We start from the raw sequence: 23,578 nt of genomic DNA, 5'->3' as shown, positions 1-23,578 counted from the left end.
ACAGGGAACTTTTTTGCTTCACTCCATGCTTTATATAATGCGTGCATGCATACAAAATCCAGCCACCTGGAGCACTCGGCTAAAGCAACGGTGTGATCCAGGACTATTACTATGCAATAAAGTGCATTTTTTTCACATGAAAGAGTTTACAAGAGGGTATAAAAGAGGCAATATTGCAATGCAAAACACAAGAACGTGAAATGAATGTAAACACAAAATATCCTTTATTTTTTCGTCTTTAACTAAAGACTAGACATATTCACTGCTGTAGCTCTAAAAGGTATCTACATCTGCATGGTATTTACAGCCCATTTCTTGTCATTTTATTTACATTTCAAAGAGAAGCATTTAGAAACACAGTGTTGAGAACAAACAAACAAACAAAAAACCTAAACGAGTCCAAAAGGTTAGAAAAAAATAAAAGCCTTACGACATAGTTCTCAGTGCAATTCACACAATGTGTAGCTATATTCCTTCGTTCATTCTTTTTAAATACACCGATATTGTCAAACTCACGATGTCACTGCATTCAATGACAACAAAAACAAACCAAAATAAGCTTGACAATATTTTACAGCTCGAAACACTTGATCAGTCACAGCGACCATTCCCAAGGGCTTTCCTCATGAGAGACGGCAGGAAACATTCGTGTTCCGAACGCTAATGTGAAGCGGCAATGCGACAGCATGGTCGACATATCATCGGCATCCAACCAAACAAGCATTGCACAATTCAAGATGTGGGAGATGCGTCCAGATGGTGGGTTGCCAGGTCAGTTGATGTATATTTCAACCTATAACAAACACACCTTCAGGCCGTGGTGCATCTCAGCTGAACGGCAGACCTCGAGGGTCATGTTTTCACATTCATAGCACTTATGTCGCTGACCCTCAGGGGAAAATCTATTCGCAGGGTTATCGCCCGTCCTTACCACAATATTCAATGTTCATAGCAGTCCGAATGTTTCTCTTAAAAAAGTCAGAGTGCATGTTTAAGTAATGTGCTTCATTTTTTTAAGCATTCATGCCATTTGACGCTTGCAGCGTTTATTTCATTGACAAAATGTGAGGACGTATATTCCTCTAAAAACACAGCACTAAAATAAATACTGTCATCCTTACAAACGGTCCGTATGGACCTTTTGTTGTATTCGTAAAACCAAATCAATTTTATGGACGTACCTTTCTGGACTGTGTTGAAACACTAGGCATTGTTCAAGTACAACAACAAGCAAAAAAAAAATCGACAACCGTTCACATTTGGACGTAACAATTTTTATGCTGTTTTCTGTGAATGTTGCTAAGAATTAAATTAATGTTTGTCTGAAATTGTGTTTTTTTGTAAAAGGAAATACATCTTTATTATTGTTCAGTTTCAAAAACTAGAGAGCCGCCTTGCTGTTTACTTTTTAAGTCGAGTAAGACTCGACTCACCATTGAATCTCAGGTGTTAGCATGTCGCTAAAATAAAAACATTACTAAATGGGGCGGTTTCCCGGACAGGGATTATCTTAAACCAGGACTAGGTTTTTTAGTTAAATTAGGATATTTAAGTAGTTTTTAAAAACATTCTTTACAAAAACATTACTGTGTGCATCTTGAGACAAAACAATCACACTGATATATTTTAAGATATGTCGGTATAAGTTGTTTTCGATAAAGACACCTCTTTCATTTAAATTAGTCAGGGACTAGGCTTAAACCCTGTACGAGAAACCACCCCAATGATTTTAAAAAGACATGACACACAAAATGTACAAGAATTAATGACTTTTAGCAATTCTCTGCTATCAGTGTGTTCTTGGATTCGCAAAAGCAGCATCATTTCTAACACGCCATGTTTAAAGTGAATTGATTTAGCATCTGCATAACCAAGTTTTACAACAAATAGGCTTCCATTGTTAAACAATGGTTGCTATGGCAAAAACTTCTTCATGTGGGATTAACGTTACATTTATTTTTTTCAAGGCAGCTAACTAGCTTTTGCAACAGAGCTATTATTACAGGCTAACCTGACCATGGGGCTAACTGTATGAGGCTAAATGTATCACTTGCCTAAACACTTTCATTGTGTTTGTGAAGCCATATGGTCAAAATAAAAAATGTTGGAAGTATGGAAGTTAGTAGCAATCACCCATTTCCAAAATCTAACAAGACATCACAACAAGTTTTCAACATAAAATGAGCTCAATCAGAACCCTGAACTAGTAGCAATGATTCTCAAACACAGGCGTCCTTGTATAAGTACTGTACGACACAGCCGGTGGGCTTTCAAGTATAAAAAGAAGCGATTAAAAGAGGTCTCTCCTTGGCTGAGGCGCGGGAAAAGGCAGAGTGGAGTGAAGCTTGTGAATAACAATCTGCTCGTCTGGCAGCAGGCTGAGCCAGTGAGCGTAATGCGTTACCACCCCTCTTCCTATATTCCTTTGAGTAAACCCACCAACACGAAGGCAGAACCAAATAAACCACCAACACTGCCATATGTCATCCTTTAGTAGTCCCATCTGAAGGGCAAAGAGGGTTTAAGTATTACGAAAAAAGAGAAGGGCACTCCGCAGTCTGTACTGTTCGCAACGCATACTTCATGTATTAAAAAAATAAGTCTGACACAGTCAACGTAAAAATTAAGTAAAACAATATGGTCACAAAAGCAACTTGTCTTTGGCAAGAAGTCCTGGACGCGTCCAAGCGTGCGTTCCTCCCTCCATCATGTCACCTGCGACCCATCTCGGTCTGTCGAAGGAAATGTATGTTGTTTACGTTGTCGGCCAATTCTGGGAACTGATCGACCGATACGATGTAAAAGCCCTCGTAGCCCTGAACACGTCCTGAGCTCAGAAGCTGCTGCCTTTCTCCATCCGTCCAAGCTCGAGAACCTTCCTCTCCTTGCCGCAGTCTGTGGCGTTCGCGTGCCCATGCGGCCACGACGGCCCTCTGCCGCGCGAGCTCCAACACGCGGACCTTCTCTTCATCTGGACTGCTTCCGTAGCGGACGTTAAGGAATAATGTGCCGTACTGCAGCTGGATGTCTGTTATGCGCCGTGTGCGGCCGCCGAACGCTGTGTTGACTTGGGATACTGTTACGTTCACACCCGTCTCAAGCGTGTGCTGACCCACCGTCATGCCCAGCAGAGTGAGGTCGCCCTCAACCTGTCCTGATTTTACAAAGTAATGCGTGTCCAAGCTTACAATGGTGAAGTGCAAGTCCTGCAGGTACACGCCGTTGTCAAGTACTGCCGCTATCCGTCGTCCATCTTCGTTGGCAACGCTGATGATGTCAGCAGTCACCTTGCCCTCCCGGATTGCTATTTTGACGCCCTTGCCAAAGAGCGAGCTCCCTGTGGCGAACAGGGTGCGGGGAGGTGCCTGGGGGCAACCGGAATCACTTGCTCCGTAGATCTGGTCGAACCGCTCCAAACGTACAAAAGACTTCAGCTGCCTCTGGACTTCACACTGAACACCCAGCACAGACTGCAAAAATACAAACAAAACACAGACATTAACATCCAGTGAATTTTCAAAATCACTCTTGACCATAAAACAAGATAACCTTGATTTGACTTGCAGGAAAAAATCAGTACAAAAAGTAATTTTTGAAATTGATTGGTGTTTGGATCCTGCATAACATTCGTTGCTGATTCCATACCAGTCTGATCATGAGTGATTACTTGTATTGAACAAATAAACTGAACAAACGATATTGAACGTGATATGTCCAAATCAACAGTCATCAATTCCTTGTGAGCTCCGTCACGGCATAAGATAGAGTGTGACATGTTATGACATGTTTCATCTCAGCAACACACTCTCATATATCATAAAAATTCCATGTACGTATTTTATGTTATCTCGAACAGTGGCAGGCATCATTGCGCGTCCCGCCTCCGCTGCTGCTATTTCCTGGGAGTAAGTAACATTCCTGATGGCTGGTGCAGGATGGGTGATCTCAGCAGGAAACCCGTTCTACCCCCACGTTCAGCTGCTCAACTTTCCTTTCAACCAAGAATCATGCTGCTTGATTAACACTTCAAACATTTCACGTTTCCTGATATAACTATGTAGAATAACTATGTTATGTTCAGGTGTGAACGTGCGTCAATCAGGTTTTTGGAAGATCTTGATCTTGAAGATGTGTCTGTTCAAGTCTTAGCAATTTTGTTTTAAGGGAGTAAATATGTCAAGACGATAACTTCCCCTCCAGTGTCGGGTGTAACTAGTTACTGCGTAATTAGTTACTATAATTGAAGTACTTTCCCTTAGAAAAGTAAAGTAAGGGATTACTCAATTTTTACTGTAATTGAATTGGTGACTTCTGATGTAATTAAACTAAATAAATGTGTAATATATGTGTGTGCAATAGTGGAATTGACATCAAAATTCAAAGTTTAACTTTAAAATCCGTGTTTTAATGAATCATTCTCACATTTTGAATACTTTGGTCAGTTAATAAGAATACTTTATGTAGTTTTATATTATTTATTTGAATTAATTGAAATAGCGTTTAATTTATATCTTTGAATCACTTAACTAATCAAGGTTGATAAAGGATATAAAAAGTGATTAGTAATGAGTGATTAAATACGTTTTGGAGTAGGTAAGTTGTACAGTAATCTAATTACACTATTGAATATGTATTTGTAACTAGTAATGGATTACTTTTCAGAGTAACTTACCCAACACTGCTCTCCACCCATAAATATCTAGTTCAATTGACATAAATTGTAAAAAAAACAGAGGTTCGTCATTAATTGCAGGTAGTTCAACATTTGAATTGAGTTTACGTTGGATTGATTTTTTCTGTCAAGTCTAAAGCACTTCTTGTCAAGAAGGTTTTCTGTCTTCATTTATCCACCCTCATGTCATTCAAAACCTGTAAATGACTCTCTTTTTTGGAGCACAAAAGAAGATATTTCGAAAAATGTCTCATTGGTTTTGTGTCCATACAATGGAAGTCAATGGGGGTCAGTGTTGTTTGGTTACAAACATTCTTCAAAATATCTTCTGTGAGAAACAATTGAGAATTCAGCATATATTTTGAATTTTCTCTGATCGAAAAGTCATACAGGTTAGGAATGATACATTTTTCTTTTTGGCCGTACTGTCCCTTTAAGGAGAAATGGATTAAGAAAGTTAACTGTACACGCTTGGATTTCATGTTAACTGTAACAAAGAAAGTGAATTATAACCTTTACAGCCAGTATTAGCCATATACTGTATAAGCCATCTGTTGAAGAGAAATAACGGCACTAGCTGCCCCCAGTACTATAGTGATGAGAAACCGTCTCTTTCAATGTGATGTGACAGGAGATCATTGCCCTGAGAGAGTGAAGATTTGGATATCCAGGAAAGTACTGTGTGTAGGCAGCAGATAGATTAAACTAGTACTAGAAATAGCTTGTGTTGGGTGGAAGACTTTAGGGCTTCCGACCAGAAAGAGATACACAGTCTGGTTAAAGATTTGAGTCTTTTCTATCAGAGAAAGCTCAAAATAAATGCTGAATTCTCAATTGTTTCTCACAGACAAGACATTAGTTTCTCCGCACTCTTACGGTATTATATTATTGGTTTGCTATAACAGTCAACATTTATATCAAAGAAAACCACTCATGTTTTGTGAGCTAAACACGAACAATCAGAGCTTAAACATTTTTGGGCTCCTATGGAGAGAGACGGCTGTGTAGATTCTCCATTACGATCCAAAGATCCTTAGAACAGTAAATTTGATATACATTAGATAGCACTGGGTGGTCAGCTCACACTTTGATCAAAGTCAAAATCTATCCGAGGACGTCCAGTGAATCATCATAGGCACATTAAGATCATTTCTCATCCACACAGGTCTTTAAGACCTTGGCAGACATTTAAGTTCACTTTCCAGCTGTTGAAATTTCCAGCACAGCAAAGAAGTTGCAAAACACATTTAAAGGAACGATTCAGCTTAAAATAATACATGGACTATATGCTTAAGCCATACAATGGCTTTGTGAGATCAACAGATTTAAATTTAAATCATAACTCACTCAAATTATTAATTTGAGGAACTTTTAAATCCTATTTGCAGCAGACTGGATGTTAACAACATCAAATAAATATTTGTTTTAAATGACACACCAAGTTGAAAGAATTATTTGAATGATGATTTAAATTGTGGTCTGTGCATTACATCTTTTAAGTCATTTTATTTTATAACCACAAAAATATCGGTTTATACCCATATGCAATACCATTTTTGTTTGTTTTTTCCTCTATATGGACAATAAGTGCACTAACTGGACCATAACTGCATTATTATTCACTTTAGCTATACTGCGTGTTCTATACAATCATTTAGTCATGTGAGGGTAGAGTTTCCTCTCATTGGTTAGATCGCAAGGTCTCCTCAACTCAACTCAACTCAACTCAACTCAACTCTACTCTACTCTACTCTACTCTACTCTACTCTACTCTACTCTACGCTACTCTACTAAAGAAATTATGAGTCAACCTATAAAACGACTAATTGAGTAAGGATGTGCTGCTGATCTAGTAATAAAATAAGTGCCAGATGCTCCTCTATTTTTATTTTGTGGGTGGTAGGGGCTCATAAACAGTGACGGATAAGCAACTTTCAACTAGCATAAAATAATAGTAGAAAAGGCTGCAAGTAATAAATGGCCATTTTCTTCTCTGCCCTGAGATACACAGCACAGCAGATCTTGTTAATGTAACATGGGCATTAAGGTATAAACAACCCACTTCAGACTCTCAAAAGAGCAGCGGTACAGCTGCAAGGCCATTAGATATTTTTTAATGCTGCTGCTGTAAAAGCCTATAAATGACCCCACAATTATATTGCCAAAAAGCAAATTGTTTGGCAATTAGAATTGTCTACAACTTCCCATGATAAAAAGGAAAAATGGACGGTAGTAGGGAAAACGAAAAAACATTTGCAATGGAAAATGCAAGGTCTTGGGCTCATCTTTTAAGAGCAACCTTGGAAGAGTCCAACTGTATGTGGTACGAAGAGAGTATCCCTTGGGGTTAAGATGGAGTCTGATGCTGGATCTCAGCATTAGGCCATCTAAGTTGATTTAAAGTCATTCCACACAAATCCCAAAGAAACAAACTTCGTAGCTCTTGTGACAATCGGGAAATCATTGTAAAAAAGTACATTTTTTGCATTGTGTGTCCTAGTTATCCGAAGGCTTGATTTGATGGTCCTTGTTCCTGCGTTTAACCAGGTGAACTCTGATGCTTTTAAAGAACAAATGGTCGGGACTTTTCAAGTATGTAGACATTAAACAGCTGTGTATGCAAGAACACACACGCTGGCAGAACGCTGTGTGCTTATGATTAAATTATACTGATTGTTTCCCTATAGAGAATCCATTAGGGCAAATCTGGTTTACGTGTCAACAACAGAGATACTCCACTAAAGAAAAAAGACTGATATCATGAGGGCCATCAAAGGTCGACAAAACATTTCAGAAAGTAGAATGTTTCCATAAACGCTCCACAGAATTTTACAAAAGTCCCTCACAACTACACCTCAAAAAAATGCCTGGGCTTTCCAAAACTTTAAAGTATTTTTTGGATACTTCAGTCCTTCTCGAGTGTATGTGGGTACCATATGAAACCTGCCAGGCTGACGACTTCAAACAGCTCCATCACATTACATTTAAAATCTCATATCTCAGCTGTCTGAGGCACACCCGTGCCGCTCGGCTTCAAATGCTTGCTTATTATAGAGCGGCTCTTGGTGATGGAGGCTTGATAGCTTGAGGTTGTGTTGCTTATACAGATGCATGGAATGGAAGCTTGAGATCTGGACTTCCTGTGGGCTGAATTACTTTGAAAAATTCAAGTAGTTTCTCTTGCATTTATGCATCAACGTTGCCCTCTGGCTGGGCGGTATAACTAAAATGATAAAACATTTTCCATGTTCTCTTCCCATCGCTCACATGTGTAAATAACAGTTTAGTCCAGCCCCCCGAGTGCCACAGAGATATACAGCAACCATGGTAAAAGCTGTATAGCAGAATCTCTATTAGGTTTTATCTTCACAAGGTAGTGTATATACCATCACACTGCCTCCCTTTTATGTGAGCGAATTTCTTTGAAATCCAAGAGTGCTCAACAGGGGTAAGAAAGGTTTTAGTCCAAAACCAAATGAGCTGGAAACACTGAATTTGGAAACGCTCTATATTTTATATGTGCCACACAAAAATAGTACTTTTTACAAAAGTTAACTCTACCTACAACTGGTTTCAATAAAGTTTGGCTTTAAAACTGTAATAGTGCATTCTGGGGTTGAGATTTGGAGTTTTCAGCTGTGTTTTATTATTATTATATAAGTTTTAAATGAGTCTCAAATGTTTCTCTTCAAATAACAAAAATAGAAACAAGGAGACATCTGTTAAAATACCGCATCAAACGTGACGTGCTAACATGGATGCAGCAATGAAGCCGCCGGGTTTGCTTCAGGGAATATTAATTTTTAGGAAGCTTCCCAATAGAAACATCGACAAGACTAAGGTTGTTTGCACCTTGTGCAATGCGGAATTGGTTTAAAAAAACACTTTCTCTCAACAGGTAGTGGTCTAGTTTTAGTTGAAACCAGTAACTTTGTATTGAGATCTAATGTATTATGGCTCCTGTATGACATATCGCTTGTTGCTCCCTCACTCTTTGTAAGTCGCTTTGGATAAAAGCGTCTGCTAAATGACTAAATGTAAATGTACTGTAGGAGCTCTTCCAGTCTCAAGTACCACTTAAACGCAAATCATCCCTTAGCTAATGCGGAAGTAAACACAAGTTCATTTTATTGAACATAATTTAATTTTCATCACCAATTATCATAGTAGAAAAGCTTTCTCAAGCAGTTTGTGATGCATTTTGGAAACAGGAGATGAGCCCCTGGTCTACATGAAGATTATCAAATAGAAATAAAATAATCTGAATTTGGATTCTTTTGATGGAAAATGTTTGTTCACATTGAAATCTGCAAAAATATTAACATTTGATTGGCAAATCTAAGCTTAGTTTGTGACATTGTGGAGATATCCTCTAAACTCTTCCAAACGCTTCCAATTGCTCTCCATTAAAGGAAAAGTTCATTTCAGAATCAGAATTATGTTATTTTTTACTTGCCCACATGACATTCAACTTTTTTTTAATACGTCCCGGCATCTTCGGAACACAAATAAAGTTATTTTAAGGACATCCGAGATTTTAAGGCCTCCTCATAGACATCATGGTAGTTGTTGTCAAAGTCATGAAAAGTACTAAAGACATCCTTCAATTGGTCCATCCGGTCATAGTGGATCAATTGAATTCTTTTGAATCGACAACAGTACTTCATGTGCGAAAAACAAACCAAAATAACGAGTTTAATCGATATATTTTCCTCTGTCATACACCATGCGGCACACAAACCAAATGGGCATGCGTCAAAATGCTCTTGTGAACCCGCACCATAGACTGACAGGACAGAAGAGAATAATGTATATTGATTTAGGTCGTTATTTTGTTTTGATTGTTTTGTCGTCGCTTCAAAAAAAGTCTTTAGTATTTTTCTGGACCTTGACAACAACTATAACCATGACCTCTAAGAGGAAGCCTTGAAATTTCCCGGATGTCTCTTAAATATCTTTATTTGTGTTCCGAAGACGGCGGGAGGTCTTTAAACATGCTGAATGTCATGTGGGTTTGTAAAAAATAACACAATTTTGATTTTAAGGAGATTTCATCTGTAATTTTTCTTTCATTTGGGATGTTCCCTTGAAACGTGGCCAAAACAAGAGATCTTGAGCAATAATTATGCCGCCTACTTTGGGAGTGCACCTAAGCTCTCTTAAAATGCTTTCTATGTAGGAAACTCATTAAGTTTTGGAAAAGACTCAAGGTGTCCACAACAGCAGCCAACAGGCGTGAAACTCCATAACCCGATAAGACAACAACTACCTTCTTAATTATTCAGCTGACTTAAAAGAGGGTCGATAATCACTGCATGTCTGAGAGAGAGACAGCGAGGGAGACATAAAGAGAGGGAGTGAACATCTAGGCGGAAGCTAAAGAGTGTGTAAGACTGAGCTGAAATCAATGGCGGCTGGTGGAGGAAATCTAGAGTGAATTTCCCTAATGGCAGTCCTATTACAAGAGCTCTTTAGCTTGACCCCTTTCCTTCGGCTTGAAGAGCAAGAGCAGAGGCCGGGCTTGTTCGTACCAGAATCTGGGTTGATTGCTGTGTGCTCCACTGGGAGATGGCAAACTAAAAGGTCAGGTTACTGCAAATAAAGTCTAAAGTCGGAGGCTAAAGGACAGGTGTGTGTTAAGAGATGGCAAATTTGTTGGACGAGATACCTTGGTGCTGTCCCACTCCTGAGTCTTCATCTGAGTGTGTATGAGTTCATAAGACGGCTCCTTAGCATCCGTGACAGGCTTGGGGTAGCCGGGAATGACGTTGTACAGTTGGAAACCGAACGTCACCAACCAGCTATTAACATCTGTTGAAAAAGAAATGTTATCATGAAAGTTCTGCAAATACAAGTAGGGGAGAGTGGGGTTAGATGCGTCAATGGCTGATCTTATGTACTGGCTAAATACTGTATAAACCCCATACAAATATTGTATTATTGTGTTTTTTTAATATATTTTAAATGTAACACTACATATATTTTGAAAAATAAATATTTTCCTGGTTGGTTTACACCCTGAAAAAATTACTATGTGCAAAGATTTTATGAAAAGAAATGATTGAAATACTTAGTATAATTATGTACCTGTTTTTAACAAAAAATAACGTAAACATCTTGGGAATCAAATCTACTAATTTTGGTTATCAAGATTTTTATTATTTTGTTTGAGTAATTTTAATTAAACAAATTATTAAGTAAATCCAACTCAATTTTGTTATGTTAATTAGACCCATTTAAATTGGCCAAATTAAGTCTACTTATTTATTTTGTGTTGACACTACATACATCATTCTTGTAGATATATCTACCTTGACAGTTGATCTGTAGTTCCCAGCATGCTTTGTATCCGAATGCATTAGGAGATACATTTTCCAGATTAAAAGTGTTTTTCAGTAAAAAGAAAGACTTGTTCGTGTTTTTTTGTTGATTTACCTTTAAATTTAGGAGAGTTCTGGTATTATTTTTTAATTGTTTTTTTTTAATTATTACCGTTTTTGAGAAGAGCTATGCTTGTGCCTAGGATGAGGGAGGCACAGTTTTAGCCATGAAGTGTGTTATTTCACTTATTGAAATAACTTCTTACTTGACCATCTAAATTGTAAAAAAACAGTATATTTCAATATGAAAGTAAGTGATCTGTGAAGTTTGAGTTAGACATGTTTTTATTCATCGTAATATTTTTTTACTATAAGTAACATTTACTTGATATTTTATCAAAAAGTCTGGATACTAAGTTGTACTTGAATTATAGCAGCAAATTTTCCTCAAAAAATGTATGTGAGGATTTTATTAATTAAATTCTACAAGTCATTTTTTTCAGTGTATAAAGGTGATTATTCTGACTTTGGACCTGGTTTGTGCATTATAATATTTTCAAATAGACTGTATATAATATTATTTGTTTTAAGGAAAATCTCCCCATAAAGCTATAGTTCAAGAACAATTTAAAATTCTGTCATCATTTACTCATTCTTAGATTGTTTCAAACCATTTCTTTGTTCTGCTAAACACAAAGTAAGATATTAGGAAAAATGTCAGTACCCAAACCGATCTCATCCCCCATTGACTCCTATAGTATTTATTTCCCTACCATGGCAGTCAATTGGGTATTAAATGTGTTTGGTGACTGACATACTTCCAATTATCTTTCTCTGTGATCATCAGAACAAAGAAATGTATACAGGTTTGGAACAATTTGAGGGTGAGTAAATAATGATAGAATTTTCATTTTTGTGTGAAGTATCCCTTTAACACCACACAGTTTTTCTTTAACTTAACTTAACTTCACTTTGATTTGTTTCATTTATATGGCCAAGTGAGAGTTACATTCTGAAATAAAATGATTTCTCCTTAATCAAAGTGAAAAGTTAAGTAAAAAGTGACATTCGAGCTGCACTCTAAAAATGTGATTCATTGCAAATGATCATGTTTCTGAAATTATTTCCCGCAGTCAATACAAGCAACACTAGTTTTCATAGACTCAGTATGAATCATCCCCAGGAAATGGTAAATTTCCAAAAAAAGACAATAATTTGTAGCACTTTATAACCACAAACAAGTGATAAAACTTCCATCAAGCAAGTAAAAACTTCTACATCTGGCTAATGGTAGATTCTTCAAGACCAAATGTTTCAATCTCTCTCTCACTAATCGGATTTTGTATTTATCTTTTTTGGCATGGGCAGCAAATAATATTCATAGTGAATAATATGTCATGGACAGTAGCAATAAAGTTCAACCGGCAACTCTCTTGACAGAGCTGTTTTAAACATAAATGTGATTAAAGACAATGAAATAACCCCCATGCTTCAGAGAGGAATGAAAATGTCAATGCAATCAATCATAAAGACACGGACCCAGTCTAGTATATCAACATATCCAACAATCTCTTTAGATATCCTTCTCTTAAAGCTAGCTTTAAAATGTAGTATGAGGCCTAGCGGCTAAATGTCTAGCTGAGCTTGAAATGCAGCTGGTGAAAAATACCATTAGCATACAGACACATACCCTGACCAAAGCCCCGATTTCCTTCAGTTTATACTGTATGTGCTTTTGACTAGCATACTGTAGCTGGAAAAAGCTGGTTGACATGGAAAGTACCGCTAGTTAACTGCTAGATTAGAAAAGTGATGGCTAAATGCTAAACCTAACTGTAAAATTTAAGAGTTAGGTCAAGGTTGTAGTAGAATACATACAATTGTATGATTGTTATTCTATAACATTCATTTTGGTAGGAAGGGCACAAGACCAGGATTTCAGACAAAAACTAGCACACGTGCACAAGACTACAAATGTCAATACTGTTTTGTTTTTCTCAAATACGGCTGCTGTTTTGCTTTCAAGTTAAGAAAAAGTAATACAGCCCTTAGCTCCTAGTTCCACTGACCCCTTTGTGTTCTTTGTCTGACACTGGGGAGCATTCACTAGTATTTACCTCCTGCACAAGCTGAGGAAGCCAAGACTGATGGGATATTTCAGAGGTATGACCTGAATGAAGAACAAAGAGTCTTTGTTGTGCTGTCATTGTTCACACAGTATATATGGGGCTTAGAACGCTGGGATGCGAGCCTGGAAAATAATCTACTGCAAGGATTCTCAGAATGTGATCATGTTTTTATTTGTGGATTGTAAAATGGTAATTATACGACATATCGTGCGGCAATAATGTTTTTTTTTCAAACATACAGCCCCATAAATAAATTAAGAGTGCACTTCGGTTTTGCCTTGAATCAGTATTTCTGGCAGTATTGTATTGTATTGTATTGTGGCAGTTTCAGTGCAGTGTGTGATGAATTTCAACAGCAACACACCTAAGGAATGACAAAGTCACCCCACAGCAATGTGAACATATGAGCGAGTGCTAATAAAAACAAACATTTCATCTGGAAATTGAGAGAAATCTTGAGCAAATAAAATAATACATTTTTGGGTGGTCTCTTAATATTTTTGAGTGAAGATGTATAAGAACTTGTCATGTACCTGTCATGTAGCACTTGGTTTCTTGGTTGTTGCTCAAGGGATTGTTGTTCTTGAACATGTAGAGGTTGAAGGGCACAATGGTGTTGCTGTTAATTCTCTTCCAAACATCATGGTCGGGAGTGGTCCAGCGGCCTGCAAGAACATCGTAATCTCTCCGGCCCATGTGCACAAGTCTTGTAAGTGGCTCATAAAGGCCACCCTGGTATCCTATCACTAGCTGAAAGCTTGGGTTTGAGTCCAGGTAGACCTCTCCGAAAGCTGTATGTAATATCTGTTTGATCATGATTCCTGCACCACTGAAAACAGCCAAAGGTGTGCCGATGTTGTCACAGGCAACGTAGAATTCATCCCCACTGCTCAACTCCATGGCAAAGATATGACCCTGAAGGTCATAGTAGAGCGAGGTGATCTCGGAGCTTGAGTGATTATACATGTGGGTGACTCTGGTGGGGCTGGACAACTCGGCGTAGAAGAACTGCAGATGATGTCCTTGGCTACTCCTGCTCGATACCCTCCTACCCAATCCGTCATAGCGATACTTGATATTCCATCCGCCTACTTTGCTGTACGCTTTAACCAGCAGTCCAGCCGAGTTGTATTCGAAGAAATCATTGCCTCTTTGTCTGAGGAACCCATCCTCGTCCAGGCGGTACTGCACGTCGCCTAATCGTGTGATCCGATCCCGTATGTCATAACGGAGGGGTGTTAGTCTGGCACTGTTACCTGGACTTAAAAGGTGTAGATTTCCATTCAGGTCATAGCTGTAGCGCCATAGAGGTTTGTCGTTGATGGACACAACTTGGAGTTGACCATCGGCGTCGTACTCGTAGGCGTAACGTGTGGTATTTGCATAAGGCCCCACTTTGAGCTCCTTGGCAACCACTCGGCCCATGTTGTCATACTGAACCATCATCCAGAACATCAGCGAACGGAAGATCTCATACTGCACCTCTTTTACACGTCCGTAAGCGTCAAAGTGTTTGGTGTGGGTCATGACGGCTGTGGTGATGATCTGGTTGATATCATAGTAGATGACTCCGAACTTTCCAAACTGCTCTGTCTTGCCGGAGACGTCATCATAGCGGTAGAGGTCGATGGGCAGCGGAGTTTCATTGATGACCGCTTGCATGCTCGTGACCCGGAAGCTGTTGTCGTAGTTGTAATCGAACCGGGCATTCACCATGCCTTCTTCACTAAACCGAAAAATCTGCCTGTCGATGAGGGGTCCGATCTGCCTGTAGCGAATGGTGCACGCAAAACCTTCGCTTTGAAGGCCCACGGTTTTCAGCATACCAGCAGATTCATCGTACGAGAAGGCAATCCGTGTCGTGTCGTAAAGGATTTCGAGCAGGCGGGAAAGCTTGCCGTACTTGTATATGACTCTACGGCCTGTTCCTTGATGGATTGTCTGAAGAAGCAGGCCGCCTTCGCTGTAATCCTGCAGAACCGTGGCGTTACCCTCAGGGGGTCGGTACGTGTTTCTGTAATATCCGATTGAACGGGTGGTCTCCAGGGTGTGCCGGGCCACGTTGGGCATGGTGACTGAAAAGAGGCGGTCATTCTTGTCGAACTCAAAGATGTACTGGCGCTGGCTGTACAGGAGGAGCACCATAGACTGCCAAAGGAAAATGAAAAAGCGATAGTCGGTAAGCAGATTTAATGAAGCATAGTAATTCCCCACACATTCTGAGCGTACTTGAAACATTTAAATGTTAAATTCTCCACCCAATGAAATTGAAGGTCACTAAGAACCCAGGAGTCACATTACGCCACATGACTAACTGCACAACAAACTGTGGGGTGTCACAGAATCACTTCAGGGTGCATAAAATTACAAATAACCTTAATGCTGCTCCACAACGCTGACTGATAAATGAAGTTGGGCAAATCTCATTAAATGAGGATAAAATCATAATTTTGCCCCCCTTGATAGCATTACTAATAATTTCACCTTAATATGGAGGTCATTGGGAGGATACACCAGAGTTTATATTTCAACAGGAAGCAGCTCCTCTTAGTTTTTTTTCTTTGGATCTATCGATCGTGCCAGCACATGGCCAGAATGAAAGTGCATTGGCAAGAAGCATTAAATTGGGTGAGGTTAAGACTCATAATCAATACTTTTAAAACCATCTTTGGGATTCAAGTATCTTGTGCGCGTAAATGCAATAAACAGATGCCATCTTCACTTTACACTAAAAAAACCCAGAAATCACAGTTCTTGGATTTCTCCAATAATGGTTCCCATTAACAAGACAGGGACATTTTATTTCTTTCACAGTGATATTTTAAGGACGACGTGGCTGTCAAGCTGTGTACTGTAACAGTTCATAACGCAAGCTGAGCATTAGACAGGGTTCGCTTATAAAGCATTCGAGGTTAAAACGTATTAATGTCACAATTAACAAGGTTCAACAGTAACACAGACTAAAGAGCTTGGCTTTTTATTTAGACGATGAATTTCTAGATCAGTTTACCTTTTCAAGATAAGTGTAGCTCCACGACTTTCCATCTGCAAATATCTTTGAACTGATTCTCCCATTTTGGTCATACTCCATACGGACCGACATGGTGCCTCGTTGGATACCTGCGACGTGGCCGCCCGGCGAGTACGTGACATTGACGCCATTCAGGCGACTGCTTGGAGCCCACAATGTAGGTCGTCCGGCATGATCATAGTGGATCCTCAAGGTGAACTTTCTGTGGTCGTCGTAGACTTTCTCAGTCCTGGTGACGCGGTCGAAATCCATGGATAACAAGTTCCTGTTATGAACCTACCAAATATAAAAATTAAAAGCATTATTAAAAGGACACGCAAAGCTCTCTAATTCAATGCATGTGGTTGAGCCTCTGCAAATTTTGATTACGTTTTACTCCAATGAGTTTTTAATTTCAACAGTATGAGGATATCTCTGGAGCACAGGAGCTTTATAATTGATCTATTTTTTTATTTCTGCCAATTAAAATGAAAAGAATGAAATTAGTTCTCGGATCGCTAAAATCATTTGACGTGCCTTTAGGGAGGAAACAACGAGGGGTAGATAAGTTTTATTGCATTTAAAGAAATAAACTAATAGGACTTCTAAGCAGCAAATGGAGTTCAAAGCTCAGTGCACTGTTTGTATGACAGGTCACACTGGGTTTGAATGTGCAGGTTAGTCTGACCCTGGCACATGCTGAGATCAGAGCTGGGAACTGGTCCCACATGTGAAGTAATCCTTAACGCACACATGGGTCAGTGCAGGAGGCGACCGAGGATTTAAAGCCATTAAATTTCTTTATCCCCTTACTGTGCAAGCCACAATGCATTTCATAGGGCATTTTATTGCAGCAATATGATTTTATGTCGGGGGGGATCTATGGACCAATGAAACAAGATCTATTTACAATATTTCAATCATAAATAAGGCTCAATAAAATCAGTTAACTATACTTGCGTATTCGAGCTCATTTGTGGTAAACTGTGTAAATGTGGTAAAATAGGTGTTAAAAAAGTTTAAAACTTAATTTAAAGTTTAAATCACATTTTATTCAGCTACAATATTTAATGCAAGGCATGCAAGTCAGTGTATGAACTAAATTTCCAGTTTGGACTTTAAAAAAGCAGCTTCTTTTTTTAAGCACACTCATTTGATATATGGCCACACAGGGTTGAATGAACATTGCCTAAATGACCATCTAGAAGATTAGGACCGCACTCTCTTTTTTTACACAACTAATATATGATTCATGCCTTGGTAGCAGGTACGGTAATACCCGGCCTGGCTCAGTGCTTGGCACAGCTTAACAGAGTCTTAAAGTTATTTTGTGAGTTGTTGTTGGCTTTGGTCCAGTGGTATGGCGTTGGGGGAAAGCAGCAAGTGAGCAGCATGCTGGGAGCTCTCATCTGTGAAGGGACAATTACACTGGGGCCAATTAATGTCACCAATACCTAATTGAGAGGATTAGTTTACATTAACAGAGCGCAGCCCGTGAATAAGAGAATTCCCGTCGGGATGTCGAACAAAGAGGTTGAGTGAATGAAGGACAGATATTTTTCTCCCTTCCGACTACTTTAAGCCCTGCCCACTTACTGATATGAACACGATGGCCACCTCCATTTTCACACTGGCACTTTATCATGACTCTCTCCTTTTGATCTGATTGAAAGGTGTGAAAATACTGAAATACTATAAATACATAATCTTTGCATCTCTCTGGCAACCAAGAAGTGGTCACATGGTCTGGCGGCTACATTACTGGAAAGTGGAGAGCTGCCCACACAGGTTCATGTTAGGACAAAACATTACTAGAAAAAAGAAAAGAAAAATGCTTTTAAAGCAACAAATACGTTATAAAAAACGAATATACTTCCTTTATTTACTATTGTTGTCTTAATATTAGTTTCAACTGTAATAATGATTTTTATATGATAAATTAAATTTTAATGCTCAAACTCAAAAGTCAAAACTCATACTCAAACATAAATATATCAAATACTGTATTGATGAAGGTAAACATCACTACATTCGTTTCAAAATTTAGATAACAAATTTAGAGATTGTGGGATCTCTTTTGTCTGTTAGAGGAATTTTACAGTTTTATTTTACAGAATCGTGCTGTAACTACAAGAAATGTACTGCAAAATAGACGTATAATAAAGTATGTCTATATGAAAAGTAATTTTATTTAACAATAAATGTTTTTTCTCCTGGTGTTCCAGAAAAATAAGGATTGACTCGCCCATAACATTCACCCAGTATTCACCGAGCAACACTTACACTAGAATACCCTAGCAACCGCATAGAGTTTTGCCAAAAAAATCGGTGTTTAAGTATTACTTCACAGATGTTCAGAGGCTTTCAGTGTGCAAGGGATGAGAGAACTTTGTTTGTCAAGGGCCGACTGGACCGGAGCAGGAGGATGACTGGGTACCGAAGGGACGGACTTGAAGAAAAAGAGACAGATGAAAGGAGAATGAGAAGGAAAGGCTGGCTGCTCATGCCCAGCTCTGGTTGAACAGAGGCCTGACTGGCTGGAAAAAAGCTCTTTTGGCAGTGAGATCCGGGCCCTCTGGAGAATGGAAAGCCACTCAAGGGGAATGTTTTAAATTGGACATTCCAAGGGTTCAGCTTTGGTAAAGCAGACATTATAGGAGGAAGTAGAGGGTATTGGAGCAGGGTGGGAAAAGCAGGGAGGTTTTTGAGGGGGTCTCTGACCTCCGAGTTAAGGTATGAACAACCAAAAAAGAAGAGGAAGGTCTAATAAAGTATTTAAGTTATATCATAAAGCAACCATTTTAATAGAGATTTCAAGCTTTTTTGATGTCTCAGGTTAGACCAATTTACAAGTTATATTTATATTTGTGATGCCAAACAGTCGCTTTTTTGCTGAGTTTATTATTTGTTATAGATTAAGTACCTAACTATAGATATACAGTAAACTTTCACAATTTAATTTTTTTTCCTCGACAGCCAAACTGACAGAGCTTTAGTGATCAAAAAAACACATCTCCCATGGTATTATCTGTTTCCTGTTTACAAACAAACATCCGTCAAAACTAGTAATGAGCGATGACAGTCTTTTTAACGCGGCTAATTACCAGAACATCTCAGAACCGTCGCTAATGCACTTTCGTGGTTAAAAAACAAGTCGTAAGTAATGTTTGTTTTCATAAATCAACATTAATAATTCAAACATCTCATTCCACATTCAACATTCCATATGTCAACAAATCTATCAAACAGCATTTGATTTTCTGTTTCCCTATCATAAATAATTTATTCAATTTTTTGTTCGTCAAATCCCATATTTGCTTTCTGCTCAGTCATTCATTTCACGTATTTCCCCTGTCCGCTGCTGTGACAAGAACTTTAATCTTATTTATTCAGCTCAATCCGTCGCTTTCTTGAGCAAACACACTTGCTCTCACGTTCATTTTGTTTGTTTGGTGGCGATATAGGACACCGGTCTAATAATGTAAAGCAAACATTTGAATAAGCGGCAGTCGAGGTCCCGTGTTAAAGCTTGCGCTGGGCTTTAGGGATCGAGCATGCTGCGAGGGGAGAATTTACAGATTATATTTCCAAAGCTGCGTGGTTGACGACAGATGCGGTTGCTATGGAGACGAGAGAAATTTGGTGGCTTGGCAGCAGAAGCTTTTCTGATGGTGTGGAGTAGCAACACTGATGGCTATGCCACCCTGGGGCCGGTTGTATAAATCAGTTTTAGACTAGTCTTACAAGTTAGTCGACTAGTTAGTGTTATCTTCTAGTGTTTAAATCTTAGATGGGTCTTATTCAAGACAAAAATTAAGAAACTTTTCGTTGTTGTACTGTGCAAATCAGTAACAAATATTTTAATAAATGGACATTAAGAAGAGGAAGAGCTTTCCAAGTCTTATGAATTTCTTTTGTGTACATCTTTGATAGTTTGATGGTGAAACTGACCAATTTACACTATCAATGCTCTCAGTTACTTTAGTCCAAGCCTTGTTTTTATTTTCACTTTAATCACAAAATTTGTCCATTTATGTTGATTTGGCAGCATTGTATTCTTCTAATATGCAAATGTTTTCAGCAAAGAAAAGCTGGGTTTAGCGCCTACTGTCTGCCATTTTGTTTCAAGTTCAGTTCAGTGTCTTACTTTTTCTAAAAAAATTGACTACCAGGAACTATTTTTATGCCACAGCTTTTCTTCACTGACTTGAGCTAGTCCGACTAATTACTAGACACTGTCTTAAAACCATGGCTGTGTTTATGCAACCGGCCCCTGTACTCGAAGCTGCTTGTGTTATGAATACCTGCTAGAACTTGGTATTGCCAACTGCCTCCTCAAGATATGATAAGCCTTGCAGTGTGTTGAATATTGAATTATATATTGAATATAAATGTTTCAGACTTAGAAAAATGTATTACAAAGCTTATTTGCTGTTGATGACCTGCTCCTCCTTTATTTGAAATGTCACATACAATAATATGACACATAAAAATACAAAGACAGGTTTTGACAAAAAAAGATATATATAAATTTAGCAGCACTAATCTTTACTATGGTTCTCTGATGTGAAATATGGTAACGACTCGCTTCGAAGAATACCATGGTATTAGCACAGTGCATGTGGAAAAATATGTTGGAATTTCAATTTCGAACTATGTCTGTTCTGTCCTTGTTTTTCATGGCTTCCTGTCGTCTTGTTATTCTTACGGCCAACAGCATCACCCACTCATAGGCTACACACACTTGACACACACACACACACATTGCCCACTCATCCACCCACGCAATCTCACTTGACATGTCACTCAAGGTTGCTGGAGGATTTCGGCATGGATTGTCCCTCAGTTCTCACTTATAAGCAGCTCTCGTCTCTGCGGTCCATCTCTACGGGGGACTGCATAAATAAGACCCTGTTCTGGCTAAAGAGACAACAGGTCTGTAAAATCAGCCGCCAAGCACAGAACAGAACTGGCGCGTCCAGATTAGCCATGATGCCACTGTATGCATTTGTGGAATACTTGGTGTTGCCATCCAATGTTTGCTAAATAAATACAAAGTACTGGGCTCGCGTTAAGTCGAACCCACAAATGAGTTGTCGAACAGAAAAGACCACCATTGTAATGCTTTCTCCTATGGTAGTCAATGGGGTCCGAGAACTGTTTGGTTACAAGCATGCGTCCAAATATCTTTCTCCGTGCGAGTAATTCATTTCAAATTTTCATTTTAGGTTGAACTATTCCTTTAAACAAGACTATGCCTAAAATATTTATGTTGCTTTTATAAAAATACCTTAGGAAATACATTACTGGTGTGCATCTTGATACAAAACAATGGTACTGATGTATTTAAAGATATTTCAGGGCAAGTTATATTCAGTTAAAACAGGTCACACATTCATTTTAGTCCGGGATTAGCCTAAGCCTTCTATGTGAAACCGGGGCCAAAATGTATTAACGTCTTGGTTACGTCTGTAACCTCAGTTCCCTGATGGAGGGAACGAGACGTTGTGTCGAGAACGACAGATGGGGTTCGCCCTTGAGAACCAATCAACTCTGACTACTATAGAAAAGGCCAATGAAATTTGCATGCCAGTCTCCGCCCCCGGATGTCCGGTATAAAAGGAAGCCGGCGTCCAGCATTCATTTACCTCTTGTTCTGAAGAGCCTGAGAGCCTCTCACGACTGCAGCAGAATAGGATACGTGTTTGTGGCATAAGGGACACAGCGTCTCGTTCCCTCCATCAGGGAACTGAGGTTACATTCGTAACCAAGACGTTCCCTTTCTGTCGGTCTCTCGACATTGTGTCGAGAACGACAGATGGGGTTGCCTATGGAAAACGGCACAATGCTGTATCGCGTCACAATCTCTAGCGAAGCGACGGTAACAGGCCTGGGCGTGTCAGCTCGATGCATTCACGAAACTGTAACCTTCCAGTGTGGTGGTCGGGGTTCCATAGCTTTCTTGGAGAAAGATGGGTACAACCCTGACCGGTAATCTTTCACGGACGGAGGCCTTAGCTCTCTACTGGCTGCCGTCCGGCTCGGGTTTACACCGGGTAAGCGCAACTTCCTTAATTAGGGATGCGCTCCAGAGGCCACCTCCTACCCGTGGGGAGTATGGTCTCGTCCTTGGAGGAGAACGCATGGAACGTGCGGACTGAGTAGTTAACCGCGAGATGGAGGTCCACCTGGGGAAGCTTATGGGTTACCAGGAGTGGGAACCATTCTCATGAGGATACATCAGACGGAACAGCCCACGGAGGGGATGTTACAGACGTCCGGTAACACTAGGTCCGGTTAGAGCTATCTGTGATAGTTCATATGGTATCCCGGCCTAAGGGGGAAGGCTGCTCTGCCCAGCCAGCCCCCAGGGGGTGCTTGCTTAGTGATGGATGGATGACCTGTTCTTTACCAGTATTTGGGTAAGAAGGGAGGTTGGTGAGATACCTGTTCTTAGCCATATGTTTGAGTAAGAAGAGAGGTAGATAGCACACTGACCCAACCTACTGGAGGGTGGAAAGGTGCTTTCGCAGGCATACGCCCCCCCCGGATGCCAGTCCTACATGTCGCCACACAGGACATGGGCTGACACCGGGTTTACGCGAAGGTTGTTAACCCTTGCGAAGGTGTTTGGGCGTAGGTCCTCTGTCAGGGGAATGGGTCAGGGGGAGTCGCTGTCCAGAGCATCAACTCTGAAGCCAAGTGCGGTTAGACCAGTATGGTGTAAGCAATAACACTTGATGCTCCTCTTCCCTGACCTTGCACAGTGTCTCCAGGCTCCTGGGGGCTGGAAGGTGTGTTTCTGCCCGTCCCACGGTCAGCTGTGCGCAAGGGCCTCCGTGCCGAGGGGGGCCTCGGACAGGGAGAACCAAAGCGGGTAATGGTGGTGTTGCTGGAGGCGTTCCGAACAGCATCCAAATGAGTTGGACTGCGGGGTGAAGTCGCCACTTTCCGCGAGGCATATACTGACGAGAAAGCGCGTTGGCTGTCTGGTTCAGTTTGCCCGGGATGTGTGTGGTCCGCAGGGAGATTTTTGGCTGGGGGGTTTAAGTTCGCAGAGGTCCCCACATCACTAACGTTGGTAATACAGGAGGACTTCGGGGCCGTATCCACTGATGTCACTGTCCGGGTAGCAGACGAAATGGTGGCTGGTTCCCGTAGGAAGACAGCCACCTGTTCCTTTTTTACCGGACATCCGGGGGCGGAGAACAGCATGCAAATTTCATTAGCCAAATTTCATTGGCCTTTTCTATAGTAGTAGAGACCGACAGAAAGGGAACTGTGGTTACAATTATTCATAACAATGCATAATGAGGTGCATTACAAGGAATAATTAATACATGTAAACTACTTTTTATAATACATATGTGCATTAGGTAACGAAATTTTCATTTCAATTCAACAAGCATGAATACATAGTGGAAAATACTGAAAAAACGTCAAATGG

The 23,578-nt window shown here is 39.8% G+C and overlaps 1 protein-coding gene across 10 annotated transcripts in view; it reads right to left on the bottom strand.

Moving 5' to 3' along the window:
• Positions 1-207: 207 nt before the first annotated feature.
• Positions 208-23,578, bottom strand: part of tenm4 (teneurin transmembrane protein 4) — a 196,755-nt gene continuing 173,384 nt past the window's right edge. For all 10 annotated transcript variants that reach the window (XM_056756974.1, XM_056756971.1, XM_056756973.1 and 7 more), the window contains 4 exons: positions 16,132-16,428; positions 13,655-15,269; positions 10,341-10,483; positions 208-3,470 (listed from right to left, as the gene is read on the bottom strand). In XM_056756974.1, coding sequence (XP_056612952.1) covers positions 2,712-3,470; positions 10,341-10,483; positions 13,655-15,269; positions 16,132-16,428 — 2,814 coding nt within the window. In that variant the 3' untranslated portion in view covers positions 208-2,711. The remainder of the gene's footprint in view (positions 3,471-10,340; positions 10,484-13,654; positions 15,270-16,131; positions 16,429-23,578) is intronic.

The sequence above is a fragment of the Triplophysa dalaica genome, chromosome 9 (assembly GCF_015846415.1).
Source record: "Triplophysa dalaica isolate WHDGS20190420 chromosome 9, ASM1584641v1, whole genome shotgun sequence".
Taxonomy (NCBI): Eukaryota; Metazoa; Chordata; class Actinopteri; order Cypriniformes; family Nemacheilidae; genus Triplophysa; species Triplophysa dalaica.
The sequence above is the reverse complement of the archived record's forward strand: the minus strand, read 5'-3'. Positions and strand labels throughout refer to the sequence as shown.